Source organism: Xiphophorus couchianus, chromosome 2 (genome assembly GCF_001444195.1).
Source record: "Xiphophorus couchianus chromosome 2, X_couchianus-1.0, whole genome shotgun sequence".
NCBI lineage: Eukaryota > Metazoa > Chordata > Actinopteri > Cyprinodontiformes > Poeciliidae > Xiphophorus > Xiphophorus couchianus.
The window spans coordinates 19,273,702-19,297,396 of NC_040229.1; the positions used below are offsets into that span (position 1 = coordinate 19,273,702).

General features: G+C 36.6%; 1 protein-coding gene across 1 annotated transcript; it reads left to right on the plus strand.

Annotated features, from left to right (window-relative positions):
• The first annotated feature begins 37 nt into the window (after nucleotides 1-37).
• Nucleotides 38-22,611, plus strand: pdhx (pyruvate dehydrogenase complex component X). The gene is made up of 11 exons (XM_027999382.1): nucleotides 38-238; nucleotides 2,511-2,594; nucleotides 7,091-7,191; nucleotides 9,781-9,989; nucleotides 10,794-10,892; nucleotides 13,951-14,116; nucleotides 14,321-14,468; nucleotides 16,015-16,073; nucleotides 17,766-17,924; nucleotides 20,972-21,036; nucleotides 21,768-22,611. Exons 1-11 carry the CDS (start codon nucleotides 103-105, stop codon nucleotides 22,021-22,023), a joined length of 1,482 nt encoding a protein of 493 aa, XP_027855183.1. The 5' UTR covers nucleotides 38-102; the 3' UTR covers nucleotides 22,024-22,611.
• Nucleotides 22,612-23,695: the final 1,084 nt, after the last annotated feature.

The window sequence follows — 23,695 nt, forward strand, 5'->3', positions numbered from 1 at the left end:
AAGTGTGTAAACTGCCATAAAACGCAATAGAAGAAGAAGAAAGTTTGTCGCTTTATCGTCAGGCATTTGTATGGACTCCTCTCCCCATCTGAGGACGACAACATGGCGGTCTCCTTGCGCCTGGGTCGTCAGGGAGTTTTATATGGTCTCAGGTTATCTCGGTTCAGCAAATGTTCGTGGCCCAGACAGACGTGTCAGGACCGTGTGAGATATTTCTTTCGGTCGCCATGGGTGCTCGGTGAGTGTTGAGGAGTAAACATATGGTTAACCATTGTCCTTTCTGAGATGACATTTGCTGCTAGCGTCATTTGGTGGTCTCAGTTGTCAGCTGTGTTGGGGATGATTTTGTTATAATCTGGTCAAGCGTCATGTTATCCACAATTTTGAGAACATGATAGTGTGTTTGACTACTAGTTGTCTTGGCCTCCATTTCAGACGGAAAGCTATCATATCTTTAGCTTAGCTTTTAGCATGTCACCTCTGATGTTTTTCGTTTCAACATGTTAGACTTCTTCATGTCATACTACATGTCTTTTGGATTACATTTTTGATAAAGCTTTTTGTGTTTTCACTCTTTAATATCATTTCACTTATATGTTTTGTGTTACTTATTGTCAGAAATGGTCATTTAGGAATACTTTATTACTTAGCATCTTTGAGCGTCCAGTTTTTTTGACTTTGTCATGCGGTTTATATATTCTTGTTATTTTGAGAGCATAATGCTTTTAGGCTATTATGTGCCATGATTTACCAGCATTTGAGAATAGTAGGACATTGTTGTGATCAATTACTATTTCTCCTGATATTTGTATTTGTGCTGTAAAATTTTATTTTATTTTGTCTTTTATTCTTTATATGTTGTGTTGTCTGTGTATCATCTTTGTGGACCATGAGTCTGTTGAATGAATAAAGTATAACCGAGTGAATTCAACGTCTTGTGCAGATGGTTTCTCTTTTCGTATTTATGACGCTTGCTGCAGACCAGTTTCCAATAGGGATAGCAGTAAAAAAAATTAACTGAACGTAACAGTTAAACTGTTTTGTTGAAAATAATGCAGTTATTATATAGAAATCATGAATACAAAACCGCAATACAAAGATGTTCTCCCACATGGATGTAGTTTGAATAGTAGTTGCAATTCTGTAAAATAAAAAAAACGGAAATGCATACGTCTTTATTATTTAAAATTACAATCTTTGTTTTGGGAATATATTTAATTTAGTTTTCCTAATGAACGTTAACACATTACGGAAGTATCGGTTGCCTGAAACCAGATAAAAACAAACAAAAAGTGCAGGCATCAGCCCATAAGGATAATACATTTTCCTGAAGTGACATATGAGACTGAAAGATTCATTTTTACATGTTTTTTTTTTTAAGTTGAAACCAAAATGAATGTACTCTTTCAATTGTTTGTTTGACAGTCATGAAGAAAAACTATATTTCATGAAGCCTGAATGTTAACACTCCTGTTGTGTAATAAATAATCTGGTGATGCATTTATTAAAATTCAATTGACAAAAAAAACTTTATATGTTTCACCACTGCTATCCAGCAGATGGCATTGGTTATCTGCATTTTGGTGAACTGCTTCCTTTAAAGGAGGGTATTAGGCAAAATCCTCTTATTTAAGCATTGTTTCATTGTTATAATGTTATTCCCTCATCAAAGACATACATGGAGTGTTGCTTTGTTGCTTTGATTCTTTCATGCATGTTTGATAAATACTTAAATCTACACTGGTAGACATTTGGGGTTGCCTAAACGCTCAAATTTTTTATAAGTCACGTTTGCTCTAATCACAGCATTTTTATGGCAACTGAAGGTAATATAGTCACTTGGTGGTGCTATATGATGAGCCTGGAAGATACATAATGCTGCCCCGTTAGTAAGCACTAGTATTTAATTATTTTTAACTAAGCAATTTCTGCAAGTTATTTTTCTACCGTTTTGTAGAAGTTACTAAACTGGAGAGACCTGTACGAAAGATACACTTGTATACCTCTGAGCTTACAGCTCCCATAATTCAAACATCTATCCTTTTCAAGTGTATTTTTGAAATGTCTAGCTGAGGTTAATTTAGGTCCAATGTGGAAAACAAACATAAGAAAAGTAGAGACAAGGAAGACAAGTTGTTAAAATGAGAAGGATCTCTCCATCACACTGCTGAGAGCCAGATGACCTCTGGACATCTGGCTCAATGTTGTCTCAGACATTGGTCTAAGAGGGTAAAAGAGGAAGAAAACTTCTTTATTTTTGATACAGTTGGTGCCAGGGCCATTGTTAGACATTGACCTGCTGCCACTGCTTATCTTTCACAGTTGTGTTGTCACTTTTCCTCTGCTTTGCAGCTGTGGATGTTGTGTTGATTTACTCAGCTTTGGTTACAGCCCAAACATTCTACCTTTAGGCTGTTTACTGCTGTTTACTCAATTTAGTGTGACATTTGTGTTACTCTTTTCATTGCTGGTGTCTGTGCAAAAACTGTTTTCTTCTTTCTCTCCTCTAGGTGTCAGTCCACTCAAAGTGCAAATGCCAGCCCTTTCACCCACCATGGAAGAGGGAAACATAGTCAAATGGTTGAAGAAAGAAGGTAAAGGGGACACATGTTTACATTGTTCTTCCGTCTTATGTTAGTGGAAATAAAAAGTATATTCATTTGCTAAAAAATGTTATTATAATTTATTTATTTTGCTGCAGACCTTTTAAAATTTAGCATTAGCTCGTAGTTGTTGTTTTTTAATAAAGACCCAGCTTTTCTACTTTTCATAATTAAAGATCATACACAGGGCTAGTCAATGATTAATTTAATACAAGTTTAAGCAGTTTAGCAGTTCCTTAATTGGCTCACTGATGTGCACTGCTTAGCAACCCATCTTGGCCAGGTGCTGTAAGCCATGCTTTTGCTCATCTGGGGACAGCATACTGTGCTCTGATTGGCTGCTCTGCTTTGTTCGTTGCCATCCATTTTTTGGCACCAGGCTGTATATTTACAATAATGTTTAAGCAAAATAAAAAAGAGGAAAATCATTATGTTACTTACTGACATCCATTATCATAAAGGGTGTCAGTAAAGGGTTTTGATGTATTTCAAAGAATAATGGTTTTGGATGAAAGAGTTACTTACTTCAAATACAAACTTGGGAAAAAAAAGTTTTAGTTTGTTCTTTTTTTACATGTAATATGTTAGCTCATTCCTGAACTGCTTTTTATTTTGTCCAGAAATATATAAATTTTCTTTTTCATTTCCAGTGTTTTCTGGTAGAGTAGAGGTTATAAGGCTCCAAGCTTCTTGTTGAATCTTTAATACTGCACATCACATCAAACCCAAGGGGTCATAGGTTGTTAATGACTCATACAAATCCAATCACTGCTCGGTCTTGGGGGCCTTTAAACTCAATACTCCTTGGATGTTTCAGCCCTCCTCCTTATATTTCCATTCATTCTTTATTTCACACACTGAGAAGTCAGGTAATGGCCTGAGGTGACAGATTTTTTCCCTTATCACCACTCAGCTGCAAATTCAAAAAACCCCAGCCCCCGACTTATTAATGCACCGTATTTAAGCACTGTAGGTTTCTCTAACTGGTTTCTCCGACTGAACCATTCTTCAGTATGTAAGTTATTACCCTGCATGCTTAACCCTAAAGAAGTCACTTCTTGCTGGAGAAGAAGCCTGGCCTGGAAGTTTAAAAAGTCCCAGGTCAAGACTTTCAGAAATGGTGCCTAACATAAAATTCAAGGGTTCTAATGAAATCAAAGAAACTTTAAATTTAAGATGTTACAATATTGATTTTTACAAAGTAATGTATGATGCAAATCAGAGGTGTGACCAAGTCACTGTGTTGCAAGTCTCAAGTAAGTCTCAAGTCTTTGTCCTCAAGTCCGAGTCAAGTCTCAAGTAAAGACAGGCAAAAGTCGAGTCAAGTCTCAAGTCAGGAACCTTTAATTTCAAGTCATTTCGAGTCGTTTTTATTTTATTTTTTTTTATAATTTGCAATTATACATAAAATTCAAATAATAGACCATTTGATCGTTTTAAAATATGTATTTATCTCAAATGATAGAACATGTGTAGCTGAACACAAAGTATAAAAAACATTTTTAAATTGGACCACTTTATTGCCCAGTTCTGTTAAACTTGATATTCAATAAAAAAAAGACGAAAATGCTGACATTTCCACAGCACAATACAAAGAACCATAACAGCAGTTTTTTCCTCTTTTCTCTGACCTGTCAAAACAATATATTGTCAATATAATTTCCCAACGTAGATGTCTTCAAATACACCGACCATCCTTAGATGATACTAGACCCGGCTCATCATCATGATGGGACACAGAGACTCTGTTCCCTGTGTTCAGGTCCAGAATCTGCTTTCTGTTCCGGAGCCCCGCTCACTATCCACCGGCTTCCTGAGCTAACACGGTGCACATTATTTGTGGAGGCATTTGAAGGACCGGATTTATGGTAAATCATCACCAATTTAACCCGGAGTACACATGCTAACACGAAGTTAGCTAAAGTCAACTATCTTACAGCAAAAGAAAAGCGCCACCTACCGATCTTTGTGAAGCTTCAAATGCCGGACAAAGTTGGACGTCGTGGCATCTCCATCCGATATTCTCTTCTTGCATGTTTTACAAGTTGCAGTTCGTTTTTTAGTCGAAAGTTCATAACCTACGTAGCCAAAAGAAATTACTCGCGGAAGCATATTCGAGCGGTTATTTCGTATTTCGTTCCCTGAGCTCTGCAGCTTTGCCGCGTTTTTTTAAACGTCCAGATCCTGTTAATTTGATTGGTTGTGCTGCAGCTACGTACACATACATACATAAGGAGAGAGGAAAACCATAGTGACGGTCTGCGCATATTGATACGGAATGAGGGACATTAATTAATGACGCCACTTTATAAATAATGTGTTTTAAATTTTAAGACTTTGAGTAAAAAATATCAAGTCTTTTCAAGTAAACAGCTTCAAGTCGAGTCAAGTCCCAAGTCAATGGCATGAAAGTCAAAGTCAAGTCCGAGTCTTTGAGCATTTTTTCAAGTCAAGTCTCAAGTCGTGATTTTAACGACTCGAGTCTGACTCGAGTCCAAGTCATGTGACTCGAGTCCCCACCTCTGATGCAAATACAGTATATAGTTGATAGTCATTACATCCTTTTCTGTGTTGATAATGTTAAGCGACACACCAATCAATATTTTCTTTTCTTGTCACGGAAACAAATTTTCCTTTAGTAAAAAATATAAAAAGACACAAACAAAGCACAACTGATTTACACTCTACAGTTCCAGACAACACTTCATCATCCATATTTGACTACTGACTTTCTGCTTTGCTGGGATGTAAAAGACTATGAAAGGGCTCTGGTTGTTACTGCCTGATGAGTTGGTGGGTATTTCACAAACTAATCTACTGAGATTTTAAAGCACAACCATCTATATAGAGCTTATAGGGAATAGACCACACACACACACACACACACGCCCACACCCCAATCTAGTGAGTTTCAGTTTTGTGAATGAAAATTCCTTGTAAATGTCAGAGTTCAGGAAAATGAAGAGACTGTTTTAAGATGAAAAAGAAACAGCAGTGTAGGTGTGTGTGTGTGTGTGTGTAGAGCACGCCTACACACACAAAAAAAAATCTAGTGAGTTTCATTTTTGTGAATGAAAATTTCTTGTCAATTTCAGAGTTCATAGGAAAATGAAGAGAGAGTTTTAAGGTGAAAAAGAAACAGCAGTGTCTCATATAATCATTTGGTAAAACTAAGGTATGCAGAACTTTTTACTCTGTTCCACCAACATGGAAGACTCTACAATCTATCCACTTTGATTCCTCCAGAACAATTTAAGTTTCTTAAAATAAGAAAAAAAAGTCTTCTTTTGAAACTTGCTTTGATTGTAAAGCATTGATTGAGTGAAAAGTTTTAATTATTTGTATTATAACAGTTTTTGTCTTTTTAATATCACAATAGATCTTTCTTGTAAACAAGATCTTGGATCTCAGTAGGACAACTTGCATCTTGTATAAATAAAGGAAAAGAAAACATCTTTGAATGCTAGCATATTAAACCTTGAAGCCCCTTTTACCTGAAAACAAAACACAAAAAAACTGAGGGTAATGGTAATGATATAATGGTTTGCAGAAATGCTTTTAGCTAATTCTTAGGGTTCTTTGCACAAATTAAACACTGTTAAAACACTCCAACTAGCCTAATTAGTGTTCATAACTCTGTTCATCTGCTTATGACCACAATGCACCCATCCAACAAGACCTTGTACCATGTCATATAGCTTAAATCATGTCTAGCTGGTTTCTTCAACATGACTGGATTCAACCCACAGCAAGATGTCTAGGCCAATGATTTGTATGTTCAAGGTTCACAAGATCTTGGTGAAAGATTAATGCAACACTGGATGGAAATAAATCTTGTGACACTGCAGAAGCTTATTGAAACAATGCCACAGCGAACGCGGGCTGTAATCAAAGCTAAAGGCGATCCAACAAAATATTAGAGAGTGTGACCATTTTTTGGTGGCGACTTTTTTTTTGGCCAGGCAGTGTATCATAACTAATATCGTTTTGTCTTTTTTGCACATCTTTTCACTTGATGCATCTTATTTGTTTTGTACTACATGTAAAACTAACTTTTTTAAAAATGATCGTCCTTATTGATTATTGATTAATATATTCCAACTCCTGAACAGGTGAGATTGGGGTGATTCTGACTTGTTTCTTTAAAGTTAGGCAGGCATCTCATCTCAGACCTGCTGTATCTCCCAGTCTATTTGCATAAAATATTTCAAATTCAAAGTACGGTATATTTTCTTGTTTTTGCCTTTATTGGAATTATGTTTCTCTCTTTTAGCTTTTACCTGTGTTCAGGGTGTAAGCAAAGCTCTTGTCAAGAGTAACTGAAAATGCCACCATTGATTACTATTCATGTATTCCAGTCACAGCACAAGTGATTCATCTGCACTTCAGCTTTGTTCACAACCCTTTAATAATGAAAATGCTTGATAATTGGATGCGTATTAATGTGTCTTTTTGAAAGATCTCAGATGTGGTTCTTTTTTTAACAGGTGAATCCGTGGAAGCAGGTGATGCCCTATGCGAAATAGAAACCGACAAGGCAGTGGTTACTATGGAATCAAATGATGATGGGGTTTTGGCAAAAATATTGGTAAGATGATTAGACACTAATTTAACATCATGGAAACTTGAGAACTGAGATTAGTTTTGTCATGTAACTTTGGTTTTGAGTTTATCCATATCCACACAAGATATAGTGCTGTTTATTCCTTTCCTTGTTTTATTCCTTTCCCTAATTGGGAATGCTAATTGGCTGCAGTTGTTTAATCTGCTTTTCCTAAACAGAGGTGGCAAAAGCATTGACATACTGAATTCACTGAAGAATGTTTCCTGCCATCCCCCCAGTGTGCTTATTTGTGGTTAGAATTTTTAATAAGCTGCCAGAGATGGAGCAATCAAATGTCATTCAGTGGGACTCCACCACTTGTTTGTCAGTCTGCAGAAAAAAATTACTTTTTTTTCCCCTCTTCTGTCATTTTTCTGCATGTGTAGACAAAAACATCATGGATCTTTGTCATTGTTTGATCTAAATCTTTTTCTATCCATGTAATCTTGGATTCCTAGGCGTGATGTCTTAAATGAACTGTGTTCAGCTGACTTTAAACCTACTTTGTGTAAAGTCTGTTTTCACAACAAATGCACATCAAAAATATTCCCATTAGTTCTCTTTTATTTTATATGTAACTTTACATGGTGTTCTTATGCCATTCATGTCACTGGTTTCCAATTCTCTTCATGTCTTAGCCACAGTGTGGCTAAGATAGTTTCCATAGCAACCACTCAAGAATTGGGGGTAGGGGCTTTAGCTGGCAAAGAAAGATGGTCTGCTTTAGATGAGCTCCAAGCTCTCTTTTACTTGCTGTGTGACAGTGTGTGTGTGATATTAATGGTAATAACTGCAGATCTGGGCAGCATTTGGCATATTTTTTAATGTTTGTATGGTTTTGCATTTTGGATTAGAGCATATTAGCCCTAGTGGTGTCGATGTGGCTCACTAAGCACCCAGTAGGTTTCTAATTTAAAGGCTAGCATAATTACTTGCCTGTGGGCAAATTTCTTGACAGGGTGCTGTAGACAGAGAAATTGGACTCAGAAAGGATTTTTTAAATGAATGTTAAGCAGTGTTATCACTGTCTATTAGTAAACATGTAAGGACAATTTCACAATTTAACACATACCACCCAGAAAACAGGTAACAGTGAAATAATACGTGCTAATTATTATATTGAAATGATACAAGCATCTCAGTGACTATCTTGTGTTTCTCTGAAAACTGAGGAAATGTGAAGAATAGTATGGTGTTATTAAAACAGCTAACGCAATTTGACTTCCATGAAAAACAAGCTTGTTTCAACCTTAAGAATTATGAAGCAATTTGTTGAGTAAGTAATTTCCACATTTTTAAGTAACACCACCTCATCTAATCTTCAGTGTGGTAAAAAGATTCACCATATTGTGAATAAATCCTTACCCTTTTAGAAATTTAACGTTTCTAAAATCGAAACACTGCATTTTTCTGTCCAAAACTATCAGACAGAAGGTAAAAAAGCATAAGGTCCAGGACAGTTTGATTCCTAAATAGTACAAATCCTGCACAACTCTCATAAATCTCCAATACCCCCTTTACTTAGCAAGCCTAGCCTCCCTCCGAATCTGTGTAAATTCACTATTATTTATTTGCGGATTTATTTTTCTGTTATATATTTTTTTTGCTTTGTATATTGTCTTTTTTGATAACCTCAAACTAAATTTGAGATATTTATGACATTGGGAATAAATCACTTGACCAAAGTGTTGATGCCATTGTTGTTATTTTTTGAAAATGAGTGCTTAAATGTGTAAAACAGCAGTGCTTTGTGTGACTCAGACAGACAGGTTTATATAAATGATGCTGCTGGACAGCCGTGTCGCTTAGGCATAATTGTGCAACTCAGGTGTTCTCATTCTGATGTTACTTCCAGTTTGGTGGGTTGGTCATTGGAGTTATGCTTTTGAATTCACAAGCTCTTTTGAGTAATACTGTCGGTTTTATGGTTTCCTCTGTCACTTTTTAGTGTTTTTGTATGTTTTCTTTTTTATTTTGTTGTTGCTAAGTTCAAATTATAATTTTTTTTGATAAAATGGTGTTCATTTTTGTTTCTTTTCCTGTTCCTTTTTTTCTTTGATTCACATTCTTGACAAGCAGCTTGCGGAGGGAGTATCTTCTAAATAGTGATAAAGTGCAACCTGCCAAACGTTTTGTTGTGCCGAATCTTCAATTAGATGGATCTATATCTGAGAAACCAGTGCCCTGTGTCGCTTGGGGAGACCAACAAAAGGCTTGTATTGGATTTTGGTTACTGTGTAACAAGATAACGGCATAGAGGAGCATAGCAATACTCACAGGCACTGCAGTGCAGTCAGGTTTTTTACTAGAATTATGCAGTAAAATAATAAAAGTAGTAAAGACGATGAGAAAGGTTCCTCATAATTGTCACTCAAACAGTTTAATCAGTGACACTGGGTAGTAACTGACTTCAGAGCTCAGATTTAACTTCCCTTAATTCAGTTTTGATTATTTTTTGCACGTTTGTACAAGAGTTCTTAACCTTTCTTCTACTCTTCATGGATTCAGTTGTAAAATGATTGAGCCTGATGATTCTGTGTAATTGTCTAAGTGCCTGCCTCACCCTCTCTGCAGATGGAAGAGGGCAGTCGCAATGTGCGCCTTGGTACTCTCATTGCTCTCATGGTGGAAGAAGGGCAGGACTGGAAGCAGGTTGAGATCCCCCCTCTAGATGCTGCATCACCAGCTGCAGCTCCATCTGCTTCAGATGCAGGCGCTGCCTCAACGTTGACCCCCGCTGCTCCATCTCCAAGCCCTCTGCCAAAACCAGTCACATCTGGGCCGTGAGTGTCACTTTTTATCCTTTGATCTATTCAAATTAAACCTATCCAGTGTTGGGCTTAGGAAGTTTTTAAATGTTTGGATTAGAATTATTTGAAGTCTAGCATTTATTTAGTTGTTATAGACCAGATTTGGTTTGTCGTCAAATGTCTGTCTGGTTTTATGAGCTAGTTGGGCGCCTACTCATTTATTTTCTCCATCAGGGCAACCTCCACACACCTATGGCAGTCCTCTTGACTGGGTTCACTTACTCTCAACCTCATCAGCTTGGTGTCACATGCAAATAAGTTTGATGTAAACACTGTTGTCTACCTCGCAGTTTACTGTGCGACACTGAGTATGCGCACACGGCCGAAGAAATTGATCTTTCCTCAGACATATCTGACGGACATCCTCTTCGAGTCTATTCAAGTCTATGTTGAGTACGGACGGACCTCTTAAGGAGCGAGTTATGCCCGAGTGTGTTGGGGCCTTACGACAGACATGATTCAAAAAGAAAGAAAAAAAGTTAGTTTATAGCTGACTGGGTCATTTTCTACCTCACTCATGCTGACAAAAATGGAAACTAAAACTAAGATGCTATGTGGGCTGCTTAGAAAGGACTTTTCCACATTAGTGTTTTCTTTTTTTTTTAATCCTAAATTCACATTGAACTGAAAGACATTTGTTTCCTTTTCTTTAGTTGCACTTTCCCAATAATGTCTCTAAATATATCTAAGACAGGTAATCTAAAGTTTAAAAGCTTAGTTTTGAACTCTTTTCTACGTGTTTTTAACACCATTGTCAACACATTCTTCCAAACACAGGTTACGTTTGAGTCCAGCAGCAAGACACATTTTGGACACCCATGGTATTGACCCAAAGTTGGCCACACCTACAGGGCCACGAGGACTGATCACTAAAGAGTGAGTGATTGGATGGTTTTACGTTAAGATTTACTACAAGTTTTGTTCTGTTTCACTCAATAAAATCTAAAATGGCTGATATACAAAGGGTGGAAGGCAGACTTAGACAGATTGGTGCTTTATTTGGAAAGTCAGAAGGCAGGAAACGGCCACAGGACCAAACTCAAAGGGCAAGTAAAGATGTCTGAGCCTCTTTATGCTACAATACTGTGAGAGGTTTTTGTTCTTGCTTAGTCTTTCCCATCACAGTTCAGTGATGTTGGGGAATCAGTAAAGATCCTGTAAACAACAATGACATTTGTAAGAATAAGGTAGTTGAGACCTTTAAGTGTTTTAGCTCGGTTCTGGATCGAATTCACTAAGGATAAAGCTGTGTACACACACACACACACATGCACACCCCTGCAAATGGCTACCTGCCGTCACTTGAGACCTAACTGAATGCTCTTGCTGCTCTCCAAACAGCCTGCTGGGGAATCTCATTACAGAACTTCTGTTGCCATAGCGACCCAGTCTCTAAGCTCCATGGTGACCATGGAAACATGGACAATATGTTCTTAGGTGTACAGAGGAAAATAACTAGCACATTATTTTGAAATGAGCATTTTATAGTTAGTTCTTGAGAATTCAGCATCATGTTTTGGTCTTGTTGTGTACCTCATTGTGTAAAATACATGCTTATTTATTGTACTGGGGTTTATACGGTGGCTGACTAAATAAACCCCCAAAAACGTATAACAATATTTCTTTCAATTTAAAAACAATATATATATTTATTCTCTTTTCTTTATCCTTTTCTAGACAATTAATTGAAAAGTTTGATGGCTTTTCAATTAAGCCACCATTATCTGGGGTCTATAGCAGAAATAGACCCCAGACAATTAATCGTCTATCAAGGAACTCCAGAAATTCAATCATTATTTCACAGCAAGGTTTTATTGAGAAACTTGTTTCCAGCTGATGGCCTCATCGAACCAATCTGCTTATACTTAAATGACTTCATCATCTTACCAAGATCTTTGCCTTCTCAAACATGTAAATGCTGCATTTAACAACTAATGTCCCCAAATCTTTCACAGCCATAGAGACCTGGTGCTTAAATAATGGCATGATGCTTATTATAGACTAGGCAATTTGTTGCAGTATGCATATGGTGTACAGTGACATGGCGATAATGAAAATAATATCATATTTGCAACCCTGCTCGAAACCAAAGTTAAGGGGATTCCCTTTTGTTTATTCATTTTGTTTAAAAACAAAATGAATAAAACGAGGTTAAGAATTGTGTGTTTTTTAATTTGACCTTATCAAGCAAGTGATAGAAAGTGGTTTGGTTGTTGTATTTTGTGGTAAACCACACGGATGGTTCGTTGGCTAAAGCAAAACCTACATGCTACTCTTTTAGTCACAATTTAAAACAAAATGTCATTCCTACGTGGCACATAAGGCAAATAAAAGTAGTTATTTAAATTAAAGAATAGGCACTGTGCTGGATAAAATAAGATAAATCTAAACTTTTTCCCCTTCCATCGGTTTCATTGTTTTCTTCTATATAAGCTTACTCTGTGGGGGCGTTAGAAGACAGGATATTTCGACACACTTCTTTCTTTTGAGAATTTTTGCATTTGAGAGGTCCTTTGTTTCCTTTTTAATATTCAAGTCACCTTCTCCTTCTCTTTCAGAAGTTCTTTTGCCTTGGCTGTCGGTAGAGGTTCTACTGAATCGTATGCACAAAACAGATCACCGGTGCTTTTATTAAGCTGCACTGAATTTCTTAAAGAACATTTCTGGAATTTATTTGTTTGTTTTGTCCAGTTATTTCAACTTATTAAATAACTGGATAGCAATCAGCTTAGCTTGGGGATTTCTAATTTGCCTCCACAAACAAATCTGTAACGGAAAGAGAGGAGCCAGGAGTGATTATAAAAAGTAGTTGACAGAATGATGAGCAAAAGTGAGATTTGAGCCCCAGGCAGTCCCAGCAGCATGGTAAAGCCAGGAGCAGCTGGTCCAAACAAAAGGCTGCCTACATATGGGTAGGTGGACCACAGGCCAGTGAACTGGAACCAGAGAACTCAAAACACACCTGATACTTGTCCTATCCAGTGCTTCTGCAATTCAGACCAAAATAAGTGAATTAAAGAATAGCCTTAAGGCAGATTTGCTCGCATGAAATAATTTCTACCTTTGTAAGTTCTGCCTCCGCTCTGTAGTGTTATTAAAAGCTCAGTTTTGTTTTTTTCACTATCTAGTAAAATGGTTGCAGTAAAGAAAGTCAGTGTTTTTCATTTTAGTTGGAGAATGATATTAACAGAAAATTCAGTTTAAACTTAAAATTAAGACTCGAGTCAGCTGGAAAATTTTTTGACCAAAGAATTTTAACTTGGGTATTAAAAATAATTAGTCTGCTGTATTTTCCTGTGGCATGTAATTAGTTGAGTTGGGAAGTCTTTGACTCTAAGAAGGATAATGAAATGAAGGTAGTCCCTTTGCGCGGCTGACACTTGATTCTACCTCACCTGTTAATTGTGGTTGCAAACAGGACATGATTCTCATGACACCTTTCCACTCACAAATGACCTAAGGTTACCTTTTTTTATACCTGACACAAACAAAAACAGATACAACAGTTTCTTCTACCCCAGGTAGATGGTACAAGATAAAGATCTGAGGATATTAAATAAATCTTTTTGAAACTGAAACAAAAAGAAAAACATTTGTGAAAATGAACGTATTTAGGTCATTCCTCAAGTAAAGTTTAGCTTCCATTCTGAAATTTGGTATCCAAGTGCATAAAATATTGTAGGTTTTATGAGGGATTTGTTTCTTTATGCTTTTATAACCAACTTGAACTGAAAGTCATGTGTGGAATAGAAAGTCATAGTTTCACTTTAGGCAAAACGCAAAAAAATTAACAAATTTAGATTTTTTATTGTTTATTTGTTTATTTAATTTGATTTTGCAGGCAAAGATGTTTTTAGATGATTAGTTTAACTTGTTTTACATCTTTCTTTGTATGCTTGCATTTTGTTTATTTTCATTGTTTTCTGTTTCCAAGAGATGCACTGAATCTTTTAAAGAAGTCCCCGACCCCAAGAACTGCACCAGGTACCATAACGACAGCAGCTCCGAGTCCTGCCCCTACCCCAAAAGTTCCCCCTCCACCGCCAGGCAGTAGACCCAACATCCCTCCAGTATCTGTACCTGGAAAACCAGGAGCACCGGTGAGCACTTTTTCTGTATTTTTCTGACCACATTTTCTAATCACATGTAAATCTCCTTTGAATTGGTTAAATATTCATGTATGGAAGTTATTATTTTTGTTTTCAGGAATTATATTTCCATACACCTCACACTTTAGCCTTTCTGAAATATATTTGTCTCCTCATTCATGTGTTCATCCAATTCATTCCACTTGTCATCTTCAGGGAAGTTTCACTGAGATCCCTGCCACGAATGTTCGCCGAGTGATTGCTCAAAGACTGACCGAGTCCAAGACTACAATCCCACATGCATATGCTTCCATAGACTGTGACATGGCTGCTGTCATGAAGCTCCGCAAAGACCTTGCCAAAGGTAAAAACCCACAGCTTAAAGTGAGCATGTGTGCATCCATTCGTCTTTTTTCTTACACTTAACTCAGAGAAACTGTTCTTGTTCATGAAACTAACTTTTGTATTCTATGCAGTGATATCTGTAACAGACATTAGCCAACCTTGTTCAGATGGCCGTTGCTAAGTAGACCTGAAAACAAGTAACAAAAGACTGAGGCATTCTGAATGTGAACAGGAACTAGCAAGTTCCTCTTTATGCATTGAAAAATTGCCTTGTAAATTACTTCTCAAATTGATTTTTAAAGTGGTCAGTGTGACATTAGGAATTATGAGTTAGGTGCTGAAGTAAATATGCATGACTATGAAGTGTTTAAAATGGTTTAAACAGGACTCCAAGCTGATGCTTGAGGTTGGATCAGGACATTTTCATCAGTGTATTTTTCTGTGCAAAAAAAACGGTTAATAGCTCCTATTGCCACTAAACAAGACAATGTATGTGAATGGGTATAGAGTCTGTAAAAAGCAATATCAGCTCAATATTTTATTAACACTACAAGGAGTTTGTCTGTCCCAGCTTCAAGGCTTAATGATATACTTCTCATATTTCTGCACAGAAGTATTTTACTTCCCCAGGCTCACATCCATTCTTGACAACAGTTATTTCACAAACTGTTACGTCTTGTGCAACAGAAACCAGATTGTGTATGTTTCCAACATCCACAAGGGTGTCAAGGAAGGTCAACTCCAAGTCAAAATAACTGAAACTTTTTTCATGTATCAAACCTTCAACACATTAGGAGTTAAATCATCCATTACCTACTTTGACCTGATTGACCTTTGTCGTTGAAATGATAAAAGTTTTTATTTGCGGGGTACAGGGTGCGGGGGGGTTGTGGGTTGCACCTATCACGTAATTGGCTTTGTTTAGCTTAACTTTGCCTTAGTGTCAAACAAACACCACGTCTCTATGGGTGCTGTGTGCATGGTGGGGGAAATGAGACGCCCATTCCAGACCTATTAGCAAGGCTGTGTGTGTACTGAGGGATTCTCTGGCCCCGGTTGTTTTTGTGGCCCCTCATTGTTCAGGAGCAGAGTGATTTCACGGTTAGCTCATTAATCATCCCGCTCACAGCATTCATAACCGTCTGGGGCTGCACTTTTGGACACTAGTTAGAGTTGGCAGGCAGTTGCCAGTCCAAACCCGTCTGTCTCACTGGTGTCTAACACAGAGAAATGGTGCGAGTTCTGTTGACTCAACCTTTCAGAGAAATGTTGGCTCTAAAACTTTTGAAGTCTCATCTGTAATATCCATATTTTTCTCTCCCCTTAACTCTCTATTGTGATTGGTAAGGGCGTTTGGAATTAGCGGATCTGATTCCGTTCTTGTTGTTCAGAAACATAATTAAGGTTATAAAAACCTTTTATGTGTTATGATAATTAGTATCCTCTTCTATTTTGTTTTACCATCAGTTCATTTTGTTACTTCTCACACCCCTCCAACAATTAAAATTTTTCTTAGTAAGTGAAGTGAATTATGTTTATAGGTTGCTTCCTGTTTGTATTTTCAGATCAAATCAAAGTGTCTGTCAATGATTTCATTATCAAGGCAGCTGCTGTTACACTTAGAGTGAGTATCCCACTTCTTTCCAGTTATTGCTTCATTTGTACCTGTTTAAATGTTTCTGTTCAGTTCTTTTGTTCATTTTTATGTTTTTATTAATAGTTTTCTCTTCAGTTGCCTCTTGGATATATCTTTAGTACTGCACAATGGCAACAACCTAATCTCTAGTTTCAGTCATTTATTACTTAAAGGATATTCATGTACTAATAATTTTGTCTGACCTGGCCATACCTGGAAACTGTTAGTCAACAGTTTCCAGTAATGGAAACTGTTGGTCAACAGTAATATCCATATTTTTCAGGTCAGGCATTCATAAGCCATGATTATGATTAGAAAATGATTGTGTAATACATTTGAACAGTCTTGTTGTTCTTAAATATATTGTCGTTAGATTTAAAGATTGTGGGAAAGTCAATGGGATTTAAATGAATGTAGTCATCCAGTGATTAGGCCCAAGCAGCGAAAGCTCTGCGGAGGCCTATTGTAATCATACTGTTTCTTATTATTACAATTCCGTGAAATGAATTGGCTTTATCATATACAAAAAGTCACCAAACTTCACGGAAAATTGTCCCCCTAGTAAAATTTTCGTATTCTGGTGGAATTGCAAGTGGACGTGCCAGGCGGCCAGAGCGGCGCTGAGCTGCGAGGGCCGCCGGCGCCGTTTGCGGCTTTAATTTTAAATATTGCACTTTGAAATGGCTTTATGTTTGTTTTTTTTGTTCTTTTTTTCCTGAGCATTGCATCTAGTTGCTTAAAATTGCTGTTCAAGCTAAGTATTGCCTTTGTATCCAAGACAAATTTTCACCTGATTTAATATGGAAATATGATGCATGTGTCATAGTAACGAGCCATCTGGAACTGACATTAACATTTTCACTGTAAAGAAAGTAAAAAGTGCCAAGATATATCTAAATGGTCTCTGAAAGCTTGACGCTATGCTTTGGCTGGTGCTGCAGTTTAGCACATGATTAAAATACCTCTTTAGATCAGCTTCTGCTGAAGACCAAAATATCTCACCCTAGTTGACCTAAATATGTATCATTTTTGTTTCGTCACACTTTATTAAACTTTTAACATGGATCTTCTGCTGTGAAACAGGAATGAAGACAAGGTTTGTTAAACATAAGTACTTATGAAGCAGCTGCAGCTCAACTGTAGCAACTTTGTGCACAGATTTCCAAGTGAGGTAGTAAGCGCTTGCAAATGAATGTTTTTAAGTCATTTGGATGTCCTATAGTTAGGGCTGACTAGTATATGTCAGTGTAATTTTAAGTAAGTTCCGCTCATGCTGCCAAATAAACCTCAGATCAATCAGATCAGAGCTTAGGCAAATAGCATCTGAGGATGTCAAAGAATGTCTGGTGCTGTGATCTTAGTAAGTGATCTATCCTTGTCTGTGGTTTGTGGATTTGGATTACTTCCCAGATAGGCTATTAGATCTATGTTCCAAACTCCACAAATTGCAATTTAAGGAGTTTGGAAACTGGATGAAGCCTAAGCCTATTTTTTTTTCTGGAGACATTTCTAAGCTCTGTCTACTGAATTTAATATTGTTCTTTTTAGAAAGCCTTTTGTCTAGAAGAATAATGTTGGAATAACGTATTTTGTCAGTGTGTTAATTTTTTATTTGATCATTCTCTTGTGACAATGTGGGCTCCCATTCACACACTACATCAAAATTGTATTTCCCCCCAGGAAATGCCAGAAGTAAATGTGACGTGGTCTGGTGATGGACCTCATCCACTAGATTCTATCCATATTTCAGTCGCTGTGGCTACGGACAGAGGCCTCATCACACCAATTATCAGGGATGCTGCTAGCAAAGGAGTGCAGGAGATCTCCGCTTCTGCTAAGGTATGAAAGAAGCTGAGACAAATTAATAGCAAAAAATATTTTCCTACATGAGATTCTGTAGAGGTCTATGCAAGAATATTGCAACCTTAAACTCTGCCGAAAATTGATAACTTCAACCCAATATCTGGGAGCATTACAGATATTGGCAAAAAATCTAAATATTAAAGCAACTCTGAAGTTAGTTATGTTTTATTGTCAAACATGAGTGTAGTCATTTTCTAAAATGTCTAAGCATCAAACATGACAATTTCCAAGAAGTTGTATTGTTGCATAATGTGTCTATCCTGACAGTAACGATGCCTACTTGTTCTGCTTTCTTCATTAACAAGAAATTCAACCAAATAAGTTAAGTTCTATATTTAACCTTACGTCTTACAGCATTATAAAATCAGCTGTAACGAAACAAAATCAATCTAGCTAAGTGATAGTCAATCAGAAAACACTAAAGTTTCACATATACATAGGAATAAATAGTTGTTGTTTTTTCCACAGTTAAACAACTGTTAACTAAAACTATGTACTGTCAGATAACTGATCAAAAATACCATATTTCTAGATCTAGATATGAATATATTAAATTGAATTTGAAAAGATAAAAACAGAAGTTGTTTATCAATGCAAAAACTGAGGTAACTGCTGCTGGTTAAAGCACAACTCAAGTTTTGTTAGAATTTCAACTTTGTTTCTTTCTCATACAAAATAAGCAAGTAAATGAAAAACGTTTGCTTTCTGTGTCATGTAAAATATATTAAAAGTATTAAAATATTCTGAAATTTAAAAGAAAATGTCTTGGTGTTTACCAGGTGTTATTGTTTTGCTTAGATCTTATCTACAAAGGTGTATGGTTGTGAAATGCATCTAAATGGTTGCTGTCTAGATCTTATAAAGATTGCACCAATAAAAACACGAATTTGGTCAATAATTCTTGACCTAAAGAATTATTGGTCAAGTGTTATCATTATCTCATGTATCATGTTTTCAGCGATGCGGTGTGTTGTTGCATCAGTTGGCGCTGGTGTGCTGTGAAGTTTATTTGCCTGCTACCAGATTGTCTGTAATGATCTGAAAATTTTAATATCAGAAAAAGACAAACCTGCACAAATACTGGATTTTCAAAACAATCTAGTTCTGTCTGAAAATATGTTTCACATTCTTTTCAAATCATAACTTAGCTGAGCTTAACTCCATTTTTTGAAAGCCGAGTTCAAATTCACTAGCTATTACTAGTGTGATTATTACCAATTTAGAAGAATCATTGATTCATATAAACAGAGCATGTCTGACAACACAAAGTAGGGTAGAAAAGCTCAAAAAGCAACACATTATGCCCCAACCTCAGAACATTTAACAGATGAGAAAGTTACTGACATCTGTTAGTCTAGGAATCAGGGAGTACAGTGAGAGCCATTATCCACAAATGGAGAAAACATGCAACAGCTGTCAAAGTTCCCAGGAGTGGTTGGCCTACTGAAATTACTTCAAAGAATGTGTAAATAACTCACTGAGATATAAAGCACTGGCCTCGGTTACACATTAAGCATAAGTTATTGAGTCAACAATAAGAAAAGCAGGGGTAGAGGTTTGCAAGGCAAACACTAGTGCAGGCTAAAAAAGGTGTGTTTCACCTTTACCAAAAACATATTGATGGCCCTCAAGACTTATGGGACTTTTTTTATTTTTGATTGAGATACAGGTGGGACTAATTGGCGTATTCTGTCACATCTGATTTAAGAGTAACATTGCCTTTAAGGTAAAAAATATGGCGGTGGCATGATGGCATGGGGATGCTTTGCTGCTGTCGAACATAGATTGTTTGCCATAATGGAACCATTATTTCTGGTCTCTACCAGAAAATATTTAAGGAGATTCTCCTTCCATCGTTTAAAAACTTTAAACCGTTTAGTGGAGTTGGGTTATTGAAACAGGGTGATGACAAGTTCATCTTTAAACTTGCTCAAACAAATGCCAAAATAAAGGTTCTGGAGGAGTTTAGGCCCGGATGGGGCTTGAATCCAAAGTGCATGTTAAACAGGCTGTTCATGCTCAAACACTCGACAGCGTGCCATGATTAAAATTGTTTTGCTAAAATAGGATACATTTCCATAGCGATGTAAAAGACTCATTGCCATTTATTGCAAACTAGGTCACTAGGTTTAAGGGACAGTTCGTTTTCCTTTTTGGGTCATATTTGTTGAAAATGTTTTTTTCTGTTAAAAAATATTTGAAAACAGCTTTTAGTACGTATTAAGCTTGGTAATAAAATAAGTTTGAGCTGAAACATAAGTATGACAATAAGAAGAACACATAATTAAATACAAAAGTATAGTGTTGTTTTTAAGTCTGTTTATACAGCTGTATAAAGTTGATAAGTCATACCTCTCACTTGTGCTGCAACAAATCAAAGGTTCACATATTGCGCCTGAACAAATGTTTTCTTTACTCAGCAGTTGTCTTATCTCTCTGGGTGTTGACAATTCCCTTTTGTCATTTTAGCAATAAATAGTCATTGTTTCCATCTATATGAGCATTTACTGTTTGACATTCAGTTAATGTCTTGAACATGATGTTTGAAGAAAAAGAAATCCTGTTTACTTTTGACATAGGTCCTGCATAACCTTTTCTTAACGATTGTAGAATACATATAAGTATCAAACTGGTAATCAGTAGTGTAAGTGTGTCATTAAAAAGCACATTGTTCTTGCGCTCACATTGCTACACTGCTGGGTATTTTTATGTCTCCTGACTGAAGTCACAACTGATTTCACCAGTTTATTTCTTCGATATCTTAATAAACTGCTGCAGAATGAGCAACAGAACACAAGTTGTTTTCTGAGCTTCAGACTGGTGCAGTCCGTCATGAAGATTAAGCTCAAATGTACCATGTCAAAGAGGGAGGTCGGGTCTATATCTCTTTGAAGATCCCGCTCTGTCTAAAGTTGTAGCTTTTGCATATTTGTCACAGCATGTATCGTTTTTGGTTTCAAATGTAAACTATAGTTTGTTTTGTTTCTGAAATGGAGCCTGCATGACATGACATATGTTCTCAGGTGTTGGCCCAGAAAGCTCGAGACGGTAAACTACTGCCTGAGGAGTACCAGGGAGGCTCGTTCAGGTAAACTGAGTTCTAGGGAAAAAGGAGTAGCATGTATTAAACTGGTATTTTCTCATGTTTTATAAAGTCTTTAGTGTAACTGAGTCAATTCAGTTTTGTCTCAAAATTGTCCATTTTAGATGAGTAACATCACTGTCTCACAGTTAGAAGTGTCTAACTTCTGCATATCATAGCATTCTTCTGCGAGATCATAGCTTCCCTTCATAGTGACCATAATTAGCTTTTATGCCTTTATTCTGTCAGTACAGTATACATATTTTACATTTCACGTGGTTTTGGGTGACAACTTATGGTGTTTTCATTTGCACAAGAGTTAGCTTTTTTTTTCGTACTCATTTGAATTAATGGTGTCATTTACACATTAATGAGGTTTCTGTGTCAAACTAGAACAATGAATCCGTGCACAGATGTTGCTCTTTTTGTCCTGCTCAAGATATATTAGTGTGTGTTCTTTTTATTCATTTTATTTCTTCCTCAGAGCAAAAGTTCTCATTAAGCCAAACAGCTTAGTGGCCTCTGATCAGACTTATTAAACCGTATACAGAGTATGGTGGAGTCTGCTGCTGTCTTGTTCTTGACTGCTAAACGTTCTCTTTGGAATATAAAATGTGAAAAATGAGAAAACAGCCATCATCATGTCCTTTCTTTTGTGTTTTTTAATGCTTTGACGTCTAACATAAAACATGTCTTTTTTCTTATTTTCCCATCTCCTACATTCCCTCTGGGGACAGTATATCTAACCTAGGCATGTTCGGAATCACTGGTTTCAGCGCCGTGATCAACCCTCCTCAGGCCTGCATCCTCGCTGTTGGCACTTCCAGGACTGAGCTTCGACTGAATGAAGATGACCAGATGCTGCACAAGCAACAGCTGATGACAGTTACTTTGTCCAGCGACGGTCGGCTCGTGGATGATGAATTAGCCTCTCGGTTTCTTGATAAATTCCGTGCCAACCTTGAACAACCGCAGCGTATGGCCCTTGCCTGAGTGCAAAAGATCACTTTGAAGTGGAAAGTTCAAAATAAAAAAAATTTTAAGAGAAAGCCTGGCTCGTGTTTTCTCAACTAAAGAGCTCTTAAGTAGTGGATTAGCATTATTGCCTCATTTTAAGCTTACAAGATGGTGTTCATGATGTAAACTGAATGATTGCCACCTAGTCAAAGTGAACTTCTGATTCAGTTTAGCACAAAGCTGACAGTGATTTAACATCAAACAAAAGTGCATCCCAAATACCGTTAAACAGACAGGCTATCTACCACACAAGCAATGTAAATAAAATGCTCAGTCTAAATCCATCTGGACCAACTTTGTCACCAATAATACATCTGCAAATGGTCAAACCTTAACATGAACATTTTCAATATTTATCAACAGAACATCTATGGCAACACAGTTTGCACTGCTGTTAAATCCATCTGAGCAAATTGTTACTAAATTTACAAACATATTAAGTTGTTAATGTTAATATTATTTCCTTAATTTAAAATAATTGTCACTGACAAGTTCTTGAAGTCCAAATGTAATTACATTTATGTTTTGGTGTCTTATTGTGTCAATAAAACACTGTTCAACCTTCTTTGTTTCGTTTAGCTTTTGTTTTGTTTTTTTTCTAACTGTTTTAACAAAGAACTCTGGTAGCTAGAGATGTGTTTGTCCATTTCAAGTTTAATGGAATCTAAATGCATTATGTAATTAGCCAATTAAGATAATTTACTGGGCTGAGTGGACAGGTCCGTGTTTGCTAGCAGATGTCTTTCTTCTGTAACCATTGGCAGAGCAGATGTTGGGTAATTTCTGTATCTGCTTCAATTTGCTGAAGCACATCAAAACACGAGATATGATCTCTAAAAAAACATGACAAATGGCTAAAATTCTTATCCTTTATATATACCGTAATCAGTGTTTGGAAAGGATTTTGTTTAACTTGATATATAGCGCACCATAAACAGTTCTCATTATTAGAACAAGGGATCAGTTATAGCAGTTTGATTAAGCATCTTTGATCTTTGTCTTAATGGCTGGATTCTTTTGTTTCATTTGTTCTCATAATCTATAGGGTTTTTTTTTAATTCAAATTATAAATTAGCTAAGGCAAGTTATGCAAGGAACAATGATGGAGGAATTGCCTTATTTTAAGTGGTTGAAAGCCATTAGATTGGGCAACAACTCAATACTAATAATTTTTCGAATGTTTTCCTATTTTTCTGCTGCCCTTGAAGCACTTTACCGCTTTGGGACTAAGAAGCAAGAACATTTTGCTCTATGGTTACTGTGGTGTCGGTTTGAAATTCATCACCATGGCAGACATGGACATTAACAAGGGCATTTTAGGGGAGTTTTGGGAGAGTGATAACAATTGCCAGATACCAGTTATTTTCTACAATATGAAGAAAGTTACATGATGTTGCTGAGAAAAAAGTTGATATTTGCAATTAAAAATTAGGAGTAAACAATACTTTAGGGTCTCAAAGCTATTTGCAAAACTACTCTTACCCTCTTGAGCTTTTAACGGTTTGTCACGTTACACCATTGTGTGTTTACTATGAACTGTAAATTGTATTCCAGACCATCTTCACTCTGAGCCTCCTAAATGAAATCCAGTGCAACAAATTGATTTGAGAAGTTGCCTAATTAGGAATCAGTCTCCATGTGTGTAATT